Here is a 17,604-nt window from a genome sequence, read left to right as displayed (position 1 = left end):
GTCAGCCATTACACTTGTGTCATGCTCTCTTCATCGTGCTCCCTTGCAACATCTGGAAGGTACGTCCTGTCGCTTATCTTGTGGCCAAACGTTTTTACACATTTGACATCTGTGTCTGTGGAATGTGGTCAGCAGATGACACTGTTCTGTCTCAAGGAAAATCCAAGTCTGAATCAAGAGCTGTTGTTTCCTGCATGCTAGACTGTGTTGAGCAAATGCCTCGGTTTCCCACTCAAAACCACACTGCATGTTTTTGCACGACATTAAAAGATACCACTTTGGTGGTATTGGTCTTATCATAACTGTGTCTAATATTGCTAATTCCAATATTTTCTCAACCAAATTCCTTTACTGAACAATGTATGCCTAACATTGATAATTCAGAACAACCAAAGCTTATGGCAGGGAAGAGGAAGAATGTGAAAACAGGAGCACCCATTTCCCCGGGCGTTGGCAGTATTGACGGAAGGCCTGAGGCTGTGTTCATCTTGTCGAGTTTATGATGAAAGTGGAAAAACCTGGGATTACAATTGAAAAAATAGAGGAGGAGATGGTGACATTTTCCAAAAAGATCTAGTTCCCACATGACAGGATTTCATTAGCTATGCTAGCGGTGTAGCTGTACAGATGGCTATGTCGGTCGGTCTGCCGCTTAAATCCAGAAATATCTCGCCATCTATTAGAAATGGTTCCCATGGAATTTTGAACAGGTGTTCGGGATGCCAAGAGGGTGAAACTACTGACTTTGTTGGTGATTACAAGCATGTTGACACTTCTGTTTTTCGTAAATTGTCCTGACAAATGTTGGATTATCTGCAGTGAAATTTGGTACAGATTTTCATGATGCCCAGAGGATGAATCCTTATGACTTTACATCCAGCGCCAGCAGCAGAAAAACATCTTAACTTACCCAGTAAAACGTCTCAAAACCTTCCCAATATATTGTGCTGTTATTCAGGATTCCCAGATAATACATCTTAATAACTTTTGGTGATCCCACAACTTTAGCTCTAGCACCAACATGGGGGTTAAAGTTTTAGTTTAAGTGGCTGTTAGACTTGTTGGAATTAAAAGGCATCCACTCTTCCTGCGGAAACGGCTTTATTAAAGAAGCTCTAATGTTTGGGAGAATGGAATTTTATCACAGCACTAAGTAGTGTCATAGTCCATTTGTTAATACATTTTTTAAATTTGCCATAAGTTAGATACTTTGGCAGGAGAATATGCAGTTGTCAACCTTTTCAATCAGTATTTCCGTATTTTTTATATATTCTGGTTTGGAGAACAGAGCAGAACTGTTGACAGGCATGATGAGAATCTTAGCAAGTCACACGATCTGTGTGAGAATGTTATCTCTAATAAGCACTGCTCTGCATCTTGGTTAGAGGTGGTGGAGATAACAGCTAATGAAAGAAAAGTGAACCAGCTATTTTCTGACCTTTTCCTGTTGACTACGTGTTCGCTGTCATGTGCTCCAGCATTTCTAACAGCGGCCAGATGTCCCAGATGGCTGGCCGGGCTCATGCGCTGTCAGCAGATCTGCCGACAGAGCGCGAGCTTAGCATGAAACACTGACACGGCACACCCCCGGTCCTCCAGGGACGATGCCAAAGAAACCTGCAGAGCCGCTCAGTTTATAAATTCTGTAGTGTGAGTGTCTGAGGCACTTTGCGTGAACGTTAAAAGGCGAATGAACCTGTCAGCGCATGCAGATTTTTTATCGTCTTTTCCAAGGTTGTTCACTGGACTTTTGCTCATGAGAATTACACATATTTTAAGTACATCACAAAAGACACTAGACCAACCAACAGCTTTCTGTGAAGGAGGAATTTATTTTGCGTCTCTGCTTCTATATTAATCTCTTCATTATGCGACCAACATCATGAAGGTAAAAAAAACAGCATAACTGTCTAGAAGTGTGCTATTAAAAAGACTGCATTATTATAACAGCCTGCCTCTGAAACACTATCCCAAAAATTAAGCCTGAAAAAACATTGTTTTGACGATACAAATTCAAGTATCTGGCATGGAAAGTGTCCATCATACCCGTCCCTTAAATAAAAAGCACTGGTGCTGGCTGTGCCCTGTGTAAGGCGACGGGCTCCTATTGTCAAAGCAGGTAATCCTCTCTTGATCCTGATTTAGTCACACTGTGAGTGTTAAAAAAATCAATCCTTGGGCCACTTTGGGGGGGGACAAACAGCACAATCGAACAATATTATCTCCTGTGAAAGACTCTGACCTTGTACAAAGCACAGTGATGTTTTTTTAATCATTCTAAGTCTGCAAAATGTGTAGCTTTGTGAAAACAAATAGAATATATTTCAACATTTACAGTATATAAAGTTTTTTAGTAACTAGTAAAAAAAAAAAAATGGCCGGAGAGACGTAATCAGAAGGCACAGCGAGACAGTGGTGACGGTGGCGGCTCCGCGGGTGGAGACTGTAAACATTTTGTCCCTGTCTATCCACGGAGAGAGATACCAGGAAGGGCTCAAGTGCTTTCCCAGAAGGCAGCGTGTTAGCCCACTGGAGCAAGCGCTGCTCCTGGAGTGGCAATCAGTTTAAAACAGGGTTGTAAGGCTCAGAAACACGCTTGCGTGCGTACGCAGCGGCAGATACAAGGCTCTTAACGTTGATTGAATTTAATTCACCCACCCGCCAGACCGAGCGGTGCGCCATCATTACTGTTGATTCTCAGTAAATCTGTCGTTTGTTGGCCTTACTTCATTAAATTACACGTCCTCGCTTAAACATGAACATCTAGTCCCCCCCAAAACAACCTCGAAGTGGTTGTCATTATTACTGGAGCGGCATCCCCTTCAATGTCTCTCCCTGCGGCTGGTTGAACGCCGTTCACCAGTAAGTGGTACCGGCGGTTGTTTGCCAAAAGTCCACTGGCCGCCCGGGGGGGCAGGTGCACCGCCATCTATTGCCGAGGTCCAAGGAGGGCGAAGGAAGCGCTCCCTGTTACGCGTTGTCGTATTTCTGCAAGGCCTCCTCTAGCTTGCCCGTGATCTTCTGGAAGAAGGCGATCTGCTGCTGTAGGTAGTGCTGCATCTGTGCCTTGAAGTCGCGCACGCGGATCTGGTGGAAGTGCTGGATCTCAGCCAGCGTGGCGCAGGAGATGATGTTGCAGCGCTCGTCGATGCCGTCCGCCTGTGCCCGGTCCATCTTTCCCTCCTCCACGTGCTTCTGGCTCTCCTTCACCTTCGTCAGGGCTCCTGTTTTGGGGGGAGACGAGAGAAACAATGAGAATCAAGGTTTGTTTTGTTGTTACAAGTGCTTCCTGAGAGTACGTGTTCCAATAACAGGAAACTCCCACGCCATTTATTTATCAATGTTCAATCACCCAGATACTATTTTTTACCAGTGTGGGAAATTAGCTCACAAATTGGCTTAATTAAAAAAAAAAACATTTAACTCATTCAACAGATCATCTGACCTTCAGACTCTTTTTGACAGGGAAGTTAATTAATAATCTCAAGATTATTTGCTATTAAGATGCAAGAGCACAGACGGTATATTTATAACTTCAGGGAACCGGCTGAAAATAGTTAGATGAACAATTTGTTCCACACTCCCTGAGAACCAGAGCCACGTCTGTGTCTATAGTTCGGAATGTGAGTAGGCCCGACTCTTAAAAATATCTATTACATTATGTCACTTCATAGGCCTTTTTTAAATAACCATTTAAGGGGAATTTTGCTGGCAGTTTGATACCATTTAGCAATGATTGTTGCCAATTTCAAGGCCGCAATATAAATATGGGCAACTGGCAACTAAATGTGAGCAAGTCTAACTAGTCAGATTTAGCTCTTCTTTAATGCTGATGTCACAGTAAAGCAGTTCACAGATTGCTAGGAATGAAATAAGAGTCTGATCTTACTTTTTTTAATACAAAAAATGTCTTTATTTCTATTTTTTTCCACATGACTCTCTTTGCCTGGAACACGCAGCTTTAGCCTCAATTGTTTAACACGATACCATGTATGCAGCGATCAAGAGCATTCACGGTTTAAAACAAGTCAGATGTGTCACAGTTCTTCCTCCATACTGTCAGTAGTTCCATACTCCCTGTCACTCTGTCTCACTCACCTAATTGGTTCACTCTGTTCACCTGCCTGTCACTCTCTCTCAGTTCACTCCGGCCACTCCCAGTTCCACTTCCAGCTCTCAGCCCAGCCCTCTCTCTCTCACCACACTCTCCCTCACTCACCTAATCAGCCTCATGCAGTGCACCTGTCTGCCACACCCACCTCATCAGCACAATCACTCTCACCTGCTCACTCTGCTGCACCTGCTCCCTTTAGTATTTAAACCCCACTCAGTCACACACTCGCTGCCAGATCGTCCGTTGCATTTATGTCAGACCTTCCAGCAATTTCCCGTGGACTGATTTCCCGTTGCCGACCCTGCCTGCCTGTCTGGACTTCCCTGCCTTGCCTGTGCCCCGGTCAACGACTCAGCCTTCTGTCCCCTACCACCGGATTCCCCTACCTTGCCTTTGCCTCGGTTAGCCACCTTAGCCTTCTGTCCCCGACCACGAGTTTAGCCTCCGCTTTCTCTGGTTTCCGTCTGCCTGATCCCCTGCCTGTTTCCCAATGTGAGTCTGACCCTGCCTGTCTGTCTGCTGTGTGCTCAGCTTTAAATAAAGCTCCAGAACTTTATCTGTCTCCTGGTCGTACTGCTTTTGGGTCCACACCACCTCCGTGACAAGATGGAAACATTAAAAAGTTAGTCAGAGATGTTGTTTTTATGAAGCTTAAAGGGACAGTTCACACCGAAATAAATCCTCTAACATGTAGTGATGTTTATCAATCCTGATTGTTTTGGTGTGAGTTGCCTAGTTTTGTAGATATTGGCCTTCTCTTCAATACAATGGGACTAGATGGCACACGGCTTGCGGTGCTAAAAAGCACCAAAAGAATACATTTTAACAGCGATGTCTCCATCCAGAAATTAGAACCTGGTTACTTATCCACCTGGTTGTGAGCAGTTTCATATAGAAAAAATGGTTGAGAGAAAGTATATGTAAAACATGTCCCTTTAACTTAGCTTAGCTTTCGTAGCTACATTAGCGAAGCCTGACAAAACCTACAGGCAACACTTATTTGTAAAACTTAAGGCTTTGTCTTATTGTGTCTTGAACAAATGATTAAATCTGAACACTGCTAACAAAGTTTACACTCTTTAGAGGAAGTCTGATTCTATAATTACAACTACTTGTTATTTCCCACCACAGTCATTTGGTGGTTACTGATGAGTTAGCATTGTTTTTTGTGTTCAGCTGTTGGACATTGCTTTGTTCGCTTATTAAAATTAACCATGACGAGGTCGGGTGGCACCTCTTCTATCTAGCGAGAAACTATAACTTGGGAAACGAGTAATTCCAGGGTATAACTACTCACACTGAAAGTTTCACCTCTGAGTTTCCACTCTACCAAGAAGAAGAGCTACATGCTGTCGTCACTGTGGTGGAGTCTTGTGGCATGAGAGCATCGAGATGTGACGGTTTACAAACCTCACATTTTCACACATATGCTGCTCTGCTCCTTTACAACAACTCTGCAGGGTTGTGTTTGTCTGGCCTTCGGCCATAATGGTGCCTAGACAAAAAAAGTCTACTAATTTGCAGACAGATGCTTCGATGGGAGCAGAAGGCAGGGTCAAAACATCGGGGGCGGATGACAGATGACTCAAACGGCTGATATTTTCTGACCAAGTAAAGGAAAAACGTCACGAGTAAAGAGTTTTGAGCTGAAATGCAAGTGAAACTGACAGGTTGTGACCTTCTGCATGATCTAACTACTAAACAATGTTTACGGGTCACGGCTGGAGTCAAAGGAGGAATCGTTACTCGGGGCTGTGACATGAATGCCGACGTATGTGTGTGTTTACACAGTTTCTAATTGTTTTGCTTGGAATTTGTGCAAAAATTATTATAACAATTAAATTTGAAAGGCCCGTTTCCCCCTTTTGGTTAATTAACTTTGAAGCCAGTGTGATATTATAAGCAGAAGCAGGTGGTAAAGCCTGAAGCCCCATTAGAAAATTCTGCTTTTCAACTTTTGATAGTTGTAGCCCCGAGATGTTTTGCGTGAAACTTGTTCTATCCTTGTTCCTTGTCAATGTAGAAAAAAATATTGGTTGACCCAATACTTTAAAACACAAGAACCAACGTAGATTAACTGTATGCATTACTGTATTATTAACACTGACACTGTTTTAATTGTTTAAAACGCCACTGACGACGGCACTGACGATGTCGTCTCCGACCGTTTATGGCTTTAGGTTAGTGCTTGAGGGTGCGATTTGTGCCCTTAAGGCATGACGCTGAACTTCCTGTATTGACCTATCATTGGATCTACTTGTCATTATGTGAGCTTTGTCACCGGCAGAAACAAGCAGGCAACGGAGTGCCGGTGAGTGCCTGCTTGTTTCCTGAAATGTGAGACCAGAGGTCTTACTGACCTAACCCAGCACCCGTTTGGCTTCTGTCGACCCTTTAGAGTTCACAGGAATGCCGTACCACAGCCTTTCTCTCGCTCTGTGTGTAGAGAGGAAGGCTTCACAGTCTGCCCAGTCTGCCTTATGACTGTAGCTCCCTCAGCTGCAGTTTAACCCAAATCTTTGAACTTCCTTTAATGCACAGCAGATTGGACATGACAGAGAGAAAGGCAAAGACAACACGGGGAGCAGAGACACAGGGGTGGAAAAGAGCCAGAGACTGGAACAAACACAGCTGTCCAAAGACTTAAAAGCCGATCCCAAAGGTGTTTACCTTAAAGGCCTCTGGCTTCCTGCGTTTTAAAAGCCCGCTAATGGACTAAGGAGGAATGGTTGTTGTCATGGAGACATAATGAAAAAGGCAAGAGTTCAGTCAGAGACCATTGTGTCAGCAAACTGTGACATACAGACAGCCACATCATTTTCACGTGATCTTTGCGGTCCTGCTGCGATGAAAGAAACGGCAATAAGACACTTTGAGTCTGTCAGGTAGGGCTGCAAATGGGCCCATAGATGATCCTTATCGAACAATTTCCTCAATAATCTCTTAATTAAAGACTAACTGCACACTTTAACATGTTTTAAGCCTTAAAGTCATTGATATGACTCTTCTTTGATAAAACACATCATTGCTGGTGTTAATATTGACATTTCAATCTTCTACTGATATAAATCAACCCTAATCTTTCAAGCCAATTCTGAGATAAAGTCGACCATTTAGGACTAATCTAATCAGACCCACATCCTTGCCTTGCCCAACAGCGTTTATCATTTCTACTTGTTCAGTAACCACTGTGTAGCATTACAATCACAGCACAGAACTGTTCTCTCATTTCTGTGGATTTGTGGTGCTCATAACATCTGGTGAATCAGTGTAAATGACTGATTAAGTTGATTTATTGATCAAGACTGATTTTACTCATGTCGCGGCTGGCTAGTTACAAAGCTAACGTAAGATTGCTAATTCCACCATGTTTTTATGCTAACGTTACATTGCTACAGACAATGAGCAGAACAGTGGGCTGGTGCTGACTCTCTGCTCCCCGTTGCTAGGAGACTGCAGCCGGGAGGAGAGCAGACGGTCGCTCCGGAAATGGACGCGCTAGGGTTTACGCTGGCCGAATATTAGTTGCTAAACCTGCGAGGGACAGCGGGATGTTGTTCCTTTCTCTTTTGTGGTCTGATAAATGGTAAATTCATCAAATTCAGTGACCCATATTGCTACTTTTCCAAGCTAACGTAGCTTTCATATTTGACGACGCTGCGTCAAGGCTTTTGTCATATAACAGTTGCCGTAGTTTTTATCTCTCAGCCATAGTGCTTTTAAATGAAGCACTATGCAATTATCTCATTGCATTATGCTGGAATCCATTGTACTAGAAACTTGGAAAAAAACTACCTCCGGCAGGGAAAATTGCAAAGGAACGGTGACTCAAGTTAGCCCACATAAACAAACCTGACGTCACAGCAACATGGTGGCGCAAGCGGTGACCTTAACCAGTATAAGCTTTTCATAGTTTTTGATTTCATGTAGTATTTGTTAGTGAAACATGATGTAACAATGCTACATTCCCATTTTGATATAGTTGATTTGTGCGTGAGAGAAGTTTTTAGGAGCACGGTGGGCTACAAGACTCCCGTTACTCCTGCAGTCTCTTTTAACGGTTCAGCATATCATCAAAATGTCTTAAATTAGATTTTCAGATTTTAAGGTCATAGCTTTTCTTAAAAGTCAAATATTTTATTCTTTAATGGTGCTGTGGTTATAGGTGTAGGTTTTCTACAGATGCTTGTCAGTTTTCTGCGGGCGTCCACGTTTCCTGAGCAGATGCACTGTTACAAAGTTACATTTAAATCAACTGTTTACTCTCTTAAATGTCATAAGTTAGTCAAAAAAGGGCATGGCATTTCCTAGAGACCAAGATGAAATCTTCAAATTGTCTGTTTTCAGTCCAAAGCCTGAAGATTTTCCATTGTAATGATTTAAAAATGAAGAGTTTTTGAACTAACACGCCTGTCTGTACGATGTTTGTGAGTCCCGTAACTTTGTAGTAAGAAGTGCGAAAACCACATTTCATCACAAAAGCTGCAATGTTGTTGCGTTTTGGCATCTCGTTGCACAACTTCTGCTTCTGCCGTCTTTGCGGTCCCAGGTAACTCCCACCGAGCAACTGGTGGGAAAAAAAACACCGGACAACGGCAGTATTTGAGATAAATAATGCTGTAGTGTTAATATATCTGAGACACTACTGATCCCAGCACCACCCCGAAGGGATTGATGAGGTCTGTAGCATACTGCAGTGTCACGCTGTGAAAAAGAAAACAGATGAATGAAATGAAATCCTCCCTGGGTGTACGGCGGTGGCAGCCGGCCCCTCCTGGACTCGACTGGTAGGCAGCCGCTTCAGCTCTTACGTAATCCCCTGTTACACAACACCGAGCTACCGCAATGCCTGTGACCTGAACAACCGGCGGCAATCCCCCATCTCGTCATCCGTCCGCGCGCCGGACGACATTCAAATGGCCTGTGACAACACATGAGGCGATTCCTGCAGCGTTTGCACAGGAGGAGTGTCGGCTGACTCAGCAGGAAAACACAACGTCTTTTGTGTACCGGTGCTTTCCCTAACTTGCCGGCCATTGTTTGATCTGCTTAGGGCGCTGATAGAACTGTGATGAGATCAGACGAAACGCAGCTCATGGTGATGTGCTCAATAGATTAGGTTGATGAGAGAAAAAGAGGAACACAGTGAAGGCCACGGGGATAAAGTAGGCCAAGCAGAAAAGCTTTTCACCAACTTCATTACTTATTAACTTAATCCTAGCGCATTACAGATCCATCTTTGATTTAAAGCAAACGGATTCAATTAAAGAACAACATTGTTAACTACGGGAGGTAAATGTGTTTGAAGACATTTCCTCTTTGCAAGTTCATCGATGCATGTTCCTCTGAAAATACTCTACTTAACCAGCCCGATGAAGACTTGATATTAGAGCGTTTTTAACTGCTGAGTAAAAGCATTACTTGATAACTAGCTAAATTGATAACATGCCCTTGTCTAAAGTCAACTACAATTTTTTTCTATTATGAAACACTGCAGGCAACATCAATATTATCACTCTGAGTAAGTGTTTGAACAAGAACTGGTTGCATTTCAATATTCAGGTCCCCCTTCTCTTGAGCTGCAATGACCCTGAATAAGACTCACATGTTTAAAAGAAACCAATAGCTTCTCTGGTACCCGGCCAGAGTTAACTCTATCTTTGGAGTTATCTTTTCTTTTCTTTTTTTTACCCCCTCCCCCCCCTTCCTCTTTTCAAGAGCCTGAGATATGCAGTAACAACAAAGCCCTGTCCTGATCTGACAGCCGCAGCATCAGATGAGGACAAAGGGGACAAAAACAAAAAGAACGTGAAGTTCAATAAGTTTTCTGAAAGGAACATTAGATATGATGTCGATATCATGGGCCCCTGCACTAATGGCTAATGGCGTCCCCGGAGGACGTGGCGATCGATGCGGTGATGTACGGCGTCCCTCTGTGGGACGGCTTCCATTTCACTGGGCACTTCCATGGGGGCAAATAAAAACCTGTCTGCGGTGCTAAACCAGACAGATATCAGGGGGCTAAAAATGGAATTGAGTTGTTGATAAGGCCGACGGGCGATGCTTTGACAGGCTTCTTCCTAAAGAGAGCAACAGTGTTATGACCGCAAGAGATAACCTCCTAAATAGGGTTAGGGACAACGCTCATGAGACTGCACTTTTAAAGCCGCAGTCAGTCGCCGTTTGACTTTCCCACTGATTCCAATCTTGATTATTACATGGATATAGCACCGTTGAGTCCCAGCTGACCTACTTGGCCCAATGACTTTCTGTGCGACCACTTCTGTCACGGAAATGTGCACTTAGGTCTATGACAGCGACAGAGGACTGTGGCTTAGCCTCCCTTCATGTGTCAAACCGGGAGAGAAAAATGTCATATGCTCAGCTCATAAAAGAAGCAAAGCACTCATGGACGTTTCCTCAACGCGTTCCATCAGGAAAGGTGGGAGAGGAAGTGTTTCATGAATTATATGAGAGACGGAAAAAAAAGGAATAAAGGGCAGACAAAGGGCCAGACAAAAGAATTGTCTTCACACAATAATACGCAAGTGAAATTCAGTGTTTATGGCTTCATTAAAAAAAAGTGAAGTCAAGTGCTGGGTGATTCCAGTTGAGTAGACTGGAGAGCGTGAATGTCAAGTACCTTTGCAAACGCTCCTTGGAAACACCTAGGACCGACATTGAGCTGTCGAGAACGAGGGAACTTTACAAAAATATTTAATGTGATGAAGGCCCTTTAAGTGTTCCGATATATCTTGCAGATATTGGCGGATAACAGACCAAGTGGTATTAGTGGTTACAAAAAGATTCTGATTGGCACTTTTTTTTTTTCTCTCTTCCCTATTGAAATAATTAAAAAAATCAGTCTTCACTTGCATATTGATTAAGGGTGAAAAGGATGCACACATTTTAATTAAAAAAACCACTAAACTGGACTGGAAAAACCCAACATATTCAGTCCTCTAAAAATACACGATGAGATCAGCATCATTACGGATTCAATATTCTCCACGCGACTTCCTTCAGACCTTCTTATCTGTGGCATCAGGGCTGGGCTCGTCACACCACACTGTTTTGCATGTTCACCTTATTTGGGCTGCGTGTGGGAGTCTGACGTGGCAAACTTGATTTGAGCTGACTGTGGAAGTTTTTGTGTCCCAACTGCAGCCTATAACACAGTCTGTCCTGTTTCCCCGGTTTTGTCTGCTGTGGACTCAATGGTCCCAGTGTTTGTAAAAGCAAGGGAACAAAGTGATAAACCGAGATGTTGACACGCAATGATGTATGTGCTTGGTAATATACACAGGTCATTTCATATCTCGATAACAACAACAACAACAACGATATAGCACATTTACTTGTTATTCAATTAATTAATAGTCCATATAAAAATAAATCACATGGTAAAGCCTATTTTTGTATTTGATAAGAGTATTTTCTACTTTAATTAAGATCTTTAGTGCAAAATTGACATAACTATTTCAGGTCAAAGTAAAAAATGATAAGTATTTCCAGCTATTCACAGACACAAACACAGAGTAATCGGATTAAGATGATATATAAGAATAATATAAAGTGAGATGTAAAAACAATATCAGCATTTTCAAACAATATCCCCCCAAACATATTTTTTCTGAGGAATTAAGAGTTATTATGTGTTTGTCACCTTAAATGTGTACCACAATATATATGATTTCCTCACGTAGTGATCACATTGAATAATTGCCCAGTTTTTTAAATAAAAGTTAGAGCCTTGGGATTAGAAGGATTAGATGACATCGTCCTAAAGCATCATCTCCTGTATGGTGTCCTACGTGGCACAGATTTAGACTTCTCAGGTTCTCAAGTTAGCAGTGATAGTAAATATTTAGGTCTAATGTGATGTGATGGTAAAGAGATGTGATCTACTAGTGGAAGCACAAAGCCCCATGTACATGTTCAGAAAGCAGGCAGCTAAACCCAACACAGGAGGGAGGAGCAGTTTGGGTTGGAGCTGCAAGTTTCCTTTTACATTAATCTTTTCTCTTTTTCCCATCAGAAGAGCACAACGTGTTTGAAACAGCAATGAGAGAGCTCCCCCCCCGAACACAAATGCTACATTGCCGTGCATCTTGCCTATCGTGAGAGTGACATTTGGCCACATAGTGAGCACAATCGCTGGAAGAGGGTCATGTAGGACGACGGCCTACATTGGTCCAACATTGACTCATCTGTGCAAAAGACAACAAAACACGATGACAATCATTTATGTGTCACTTTGCAAAACAAACACTGCGTATTTGTTTTGCAAAGTGACACAAGCTACACCTGTAACCCGACTGCTGCCTTTGCTGTTCACAAACACTTTAAACGGACCGACTCAAAAGCCACTGTTTACCTGTTCCTGGCCAGCAAACACACTTGTTTCTTTACTTTAAAAAACACTGAACCTTAGCCAAACTTGTGGTGGAAAGTGACGTTTGGAATCCAGATTCATGGTCCCCACACGTACCATTTTGTAATCATTGTGTGCACATGGGGGATGTTGAAATTGACTTGAGATGTTTAGTAGAAAAGTGTCTCCTTGTGTTGTTTTGGATTTGAATTGTATTCATCCCTTACACCTTTGTGCAGTTATGGGTTTATAATGCCCTTGTTCTTTAGTGTTATTTGTCAACATCTCTAGTCTTTACTTGGAGTCTAGGAAAAAAGTAACTAAACCTAAAAGTGTCCTAATGTAATAGCAGTGTAATAGTGTTTACATCGGTGTAATAGCATGTGTATGACGGTGTACCTTTCTGCACGTGGATGATGTCTGGGTAGTTCGCCAGGTGTCCCTGATAGAGAGCTAACAAATCCATGATCGGGTCGAGGTCCTTGCCGGGCTGCTCGGCGAAGTACTCCCCGATGGCCTCGTACGCGTCGCCGGTGTAGGAGATGGCCTGGTTGAGCCCGGCCGAGTACGCCTGCTGGTCCATCTCGAAGGCTTGGCCGAGCACCTTGAACGACAGCCCCACTTTCTGGTACTCCTTCCGGAAGCCGGTGATCTGCTTGCGGGCGAACTCGTTGGCGGTGGCGCTGAGCTGCAGCGCGCCGTCGTCCATCCGCTTGGTGAAGCTCTTGAAGCCGTCGATCTTGCTCTCGACCTCCTGGAAGTCGAGCGGCGCCGCCGGGGTGCTGATGGTGAGGAAGAAGTTGGCCCCGACCATCTCGTCCTTCTCCGCCTTCCTCTTGCCCTGCTTCCAGGCCTTCTCGTCGGCGCTGTTGCAGGTGAGGAAGTGCTGGAAGACGTCGCACCGCGCCAGCACCGGGTGGCTCGTCATGTGGTTCATCCACCACGTGAGGCCCTTCCTGCGCTTGGAGATGAAGTCCTCCTCGAAGCGGCCCGTCGCCTGCTTCTCCGGGATGTGCGGCACCGAGATGACGGGGAACTTCTCCACCAGCCGCGCGTACAGCCAGTCGAAGTGCTTGTACCTGCGGTTCACCTGCGTCTGCGTGTGCGTGGGCGTCAGCTTGTAGGAGATGTAGCTCTTCATGCCCTTGAACTTGGTCTGCTTGGTGGGGTCGTCGATGGTGCACGCGAACGGGTACGGGTTCTCCTGCCACTCGGGGCCGTGCTGGCCCAGCACCACGCAGATCTTGTCCCCGTCCTTCACGAAGCCCGACGCCTCCCCGAGCACGAACGCCTCTCCTCCGGACTTCACGAAGGTGGAGAACCGGTTCAGGTTCCTGCTCACCGTGGCCGAGCTCTTCGCCTGCTGTGCGTTACTTCTGGAGGATGTTGACACTCTGTACGTGGACGCCCCGTTGCCCTCAAAGTCCCGATACCTGCCTCCCCCGGTCCCGGGCTCGTCCGCCACCGTCGAGCTGTCGTCCCAGTCGTCGTCCCAGTCATCGTCGCTCCCCTGGCCGGGCTGCTGGTACGTCTGCTGCTGCTGCTGCTGCTGCTGCTGGGTTGGGGCCGATATGGTGGCCAAACTGGGCACAGGCGGTTTGGAAAAGTTCTCCACTTTACTCTGAGGCTTACTCGAGCCGTCAAAACCTCCCGGCGGGATGTTGGCGTACCGGGAGTCCGGGTAAGTGTCCCCAGATGTGCCGCCGCCGCTGTTGTTGTTGTTGAGCGGCGCGGAGGCGACGTCGCTCCGCAGGACCTCCACGTAGGACGCGGGGAACAGCCCCCTCTCCCCTCTGCTGTTCGCCCCCTCGAACCAGCCGTCGATGTCCTGCTCGCTGTACAGAGTCAGCACCTCGTTCTCCTTCACCGACACCTCCCCGGGGTTCTCCGAGTTGAAGTCGTACAGCGCCCGGGCTTTGAGCGCCATGATTCGCCGCAGAACTGGAGGAAGAGCAGAGCAGCGGCGGCGGGGGGGGGGGTCGCTTACGGCTGGCCGGCCGGGGACGGAGGGGCCAGGCTAGCTCAGTCAGCCCACCCCGAGACTACTCTTCGGAACTCCGCGTTCAAAACTTCTCTCAGTGTGGGAGAAAACATACAAGATAAAAAAAAAAAAAAAAAACTGTTTATATCACTCCTTCCTCTCGGTCAAACCTGTGAGGAAACCGCGGGGTGTTTTTTCTTTTAATCCAGAGGTCGCAGCGTGTGAAACAGCAGTGGAGGTATTTTTTTTTTATTTTTTTTCCGTTGCAACAACACTAATCTCAGCTCCTCCACTGCTCTCCCTCCGGTCCCAGTCGGACGCTTCTGCACTCACTCGCTGCGCAGCAACCCGCAACGTCGAGCAGACTGAATCAATCGAGGGCGGAGCTACGAGATGCGGCGATCCGACCAGACAACACCAATCAACCACCTGCGAGTGCGACAGTAGGAGACAGTTTCCAGACGCCTCGCCAGCCCCTTTTTATTAAGAGGTTTTTTTTTTTTTTTTTTTTTTTAAATGATCTAAAAGTGCCAAAAGTAGACGCACTCATCATGCATAATGGCAAAAATGTAGGTATTATATTATTGGATTATAATTATTGATGCATTCATGTGTGCATCACTTTAAAGCTGCAGATGGTGAAGGTGGATCTACTTTACATTATTATTTATATAGGCTTACTAATGGGTAGTTTAACCTATAATAATGCATCATAATTTTTTTATTTTTTAAATGTTTGTATTAGTAAACTCATTCTGCAAAGTAACTATAGTAAGTAAACTTATCAACAATCAAATAAATTAAGTGCAGTGCAATATTTGCCTCCAAAATGCACGTCAAGTACTTCAAAGTTGTACTTAAAGGTGCTTTTTACGTAATTGTAATAGTGTGATATTAGTTTATTAGGAGGGTTTAGAACACTGACTCAATAGTAAGCTTGTAGAGAAAGTGGGCATCTTGATTAAAAGATCCTATATTTTTGTGTGAAAGTTACAAAGAAAATGCTTGTGTGGAAGCAAAGACAGCAGTCTTGTTGCTTATAATGTTATCAACACTCTTTATTTTCTTATGTTGTCAATCACACAAGCTGAGACCTAAACGTTAGAACCAGAAAGAGAGGCCTTGAATTCAAAATGTACCCTTATATAGTCACTATATCAGTCATGTTTAAGCAGCCTGTACCTAAGTGAAACTGTAAGTTTCACTTAGGTACAGGCTGCTTAAACATTTACCTTGTAAGGTTTCAATGACCACTACGGCCCTGAACATACTAGAAATAAACTCATGTGGTAACACAGGGCCATAGAAACTTTTTGATAAAAGAAAATATGTAGATTTTTTTTATATTTCATTTAATTCCATTTATTTTAAATTATACTTACCTACAAAGTTCTGGTGGGAAAATAATTAACCTTTAATTCAAATTATTCTGATCGACCCGGTCTATAAAACCCTCAATATCCAGGATATTAACTGTAGAATGTAAATGCCCATGAAGCTGTTAAAACAAAACTTCTCAGAAAAGATAGAGAGGACATGACCCTAAGTGTCCTGAGTGGTAGCTCCAGCCTTGTTGGGATCCCAACAAGGCTGGAGCTACCACTGGCTGGCTCTCGACACTATTAGCTCACGACAGAGCACCACTCACTTAAATGACTCTATTTCAGTCCACCGTTAAGTAATGAATGATATATAAATCACCAATCTAAAATCACACACACACACACACATCTATTGATCATTTATCAGGCAGTTATTCTGTCCCGGACGGAAAAAGTCTCTCAGTCTCTTTAATGAAGCAACAAAGCTCTATTCAACCATGAAATATGTGTTGCTTCAAAGAACACTCAATCAATAATCCGTGCTTGTGTGTGGCGGATGTGAGTTTATTACACAAATGCTGTTGAGGTCTTTATTACACTGGAGGACACTCTTTATGTAGTAAGGCAGCATAGAAAGATTAAACATGTACACAATAAAAAAACACAATGACAGGAGAAGTCTCAATATTTCAAATTTATTTTTCTCCAGATGGAGAGTTTATTTTAAGTGGAATGGTTTATTGATGACAAACACTGAAGTAGCCATTTGATAATTAAATCTTGAACTTTTGCCATGAAGTACAACAGAAACTTCTGGAATGAGTTTCCCCAAAGCCCTGCTGTTCAGGTTGTAATGGTTCTGTCTCTTTAAATTACATATTGGTCTTTCCCATCAACTAACATGTGATGACACTGGAATGCACAGCTTCAAAGAACATCAACTGTAGCATTAACTGTAGCATTGACTGGGATTCCTTTCAATATGAGAAAAGCATATATTTTATACTGATTAAGTTTAGTTGTAAAAATGTAGATAAAATAGTTTCGACATTAATCTTAATGGTGTAATGGTGCAGCAAAGACACAGCATACTTCAACAGCTTCAGGGCTGTATGTATACACTGTAAATCATTTGACTGTAAATTCACAGTAAATCATTGGCTACTAATTACTTTGGTTTCACACCAGGGAACAGTAACATTTTCACAGTAAATTATTGTGAAAGCACAGCAGTATGCTGGCAGCTATGCCAGTATATTTCTGTGATTTAACAGTATGTTACTGTAGAATTACTGTATTTTACTGTAACTTCATGCTAAATACCTACTAGATTACTGTGATATAGCAGTATGCTGCTTTAAAATTACTGTATTTTACTGTAACTTCACAATAAATGTCTACCAGGTTACACTACAGGTTATATGAAGCCTGCGGTGTGACCTGCCACTAACTCTTTCTTTGAAATTAAAAGTTAAATGACCCATGAATTATGTGCATTTAACAGGCTTTTGCAACCCACGCAAACTAAATAAACTCAGCATTTATTTTATTTTGAACGCAAACTAAAATAAACTGTAAGTTGTTTTCTTTTAATATAGGCTGATAAAATATGAACGTTACATGAACTGAGTTTGCATGTGTATATTATGACTCATTTTTTATTAACTGTCTCAGAGACAGATACTCACAACCTAAACCCCCGTTATGTGTTTTTTGACATCCTGTTACATGAACAGACCATTTCCTCCGGGAAAGCTGTATACTGGACAACGTGACAAGGCCTGGTGTCCCCTTTACTCTGGTAGATACTGCC

The 17,604-nt window shown here is 43.6% G+C and overlaps 1 protein-coding gene across 1 annotated transcript; it reads right to left on the bottom strand.

Annotated features, from left to right (window-relative positions):
* Nucleotides 1-1,819: 1,819 nt before the first annotated feature.
* snx18a (sorting nexin 18a) lies at nucleotides 1,820-14,903 on the bottom strand. The gene is made up of 2 exons (XM_054610861.1): nucleotides 12,888-14,903; nucleotides 1,820-3,224 (listed from the first exon to the last, which is right to left on the bottom strand). The coding sequence occupies exons 1-2, from the start codon at nucleotides 14,413-14,415 to the stop codon at nucleotides 2,971-2,973; spliced, it is 1,782 nt and encodes a 593-aa protein (XP_054466836.1). The 5' UTR covers nucleotides 14,416-14,903; the 3' UTR covers nucleotides 1,820-2,970.
* Between the last annotated feature and the right edge of the window lie 2,701 nt (nucleotides 14,904-17,604).

The sequence above is a fragment of the Anoplopoma fimbria genome, chromosome 13 (genome assembly GCF_027596085.1).
Source record: "Anoplopoma fimbria isolate UVic2021 breed Golden Eagle Sablefish chromosome 13, Afim_UVic_2022, whole genome shotgun sequence".
Taxonomy (NCBI): domain Eukaryota; kingdom Metazoa; phylum Chordata; class Actinopteri; order Perciformes; family Anoplopomatidae; genus Anoplopoma; species Anoplopoma fimbria.
This window is presented reverse-complemented; position numbering and strand designations above follow the sequence as displayed.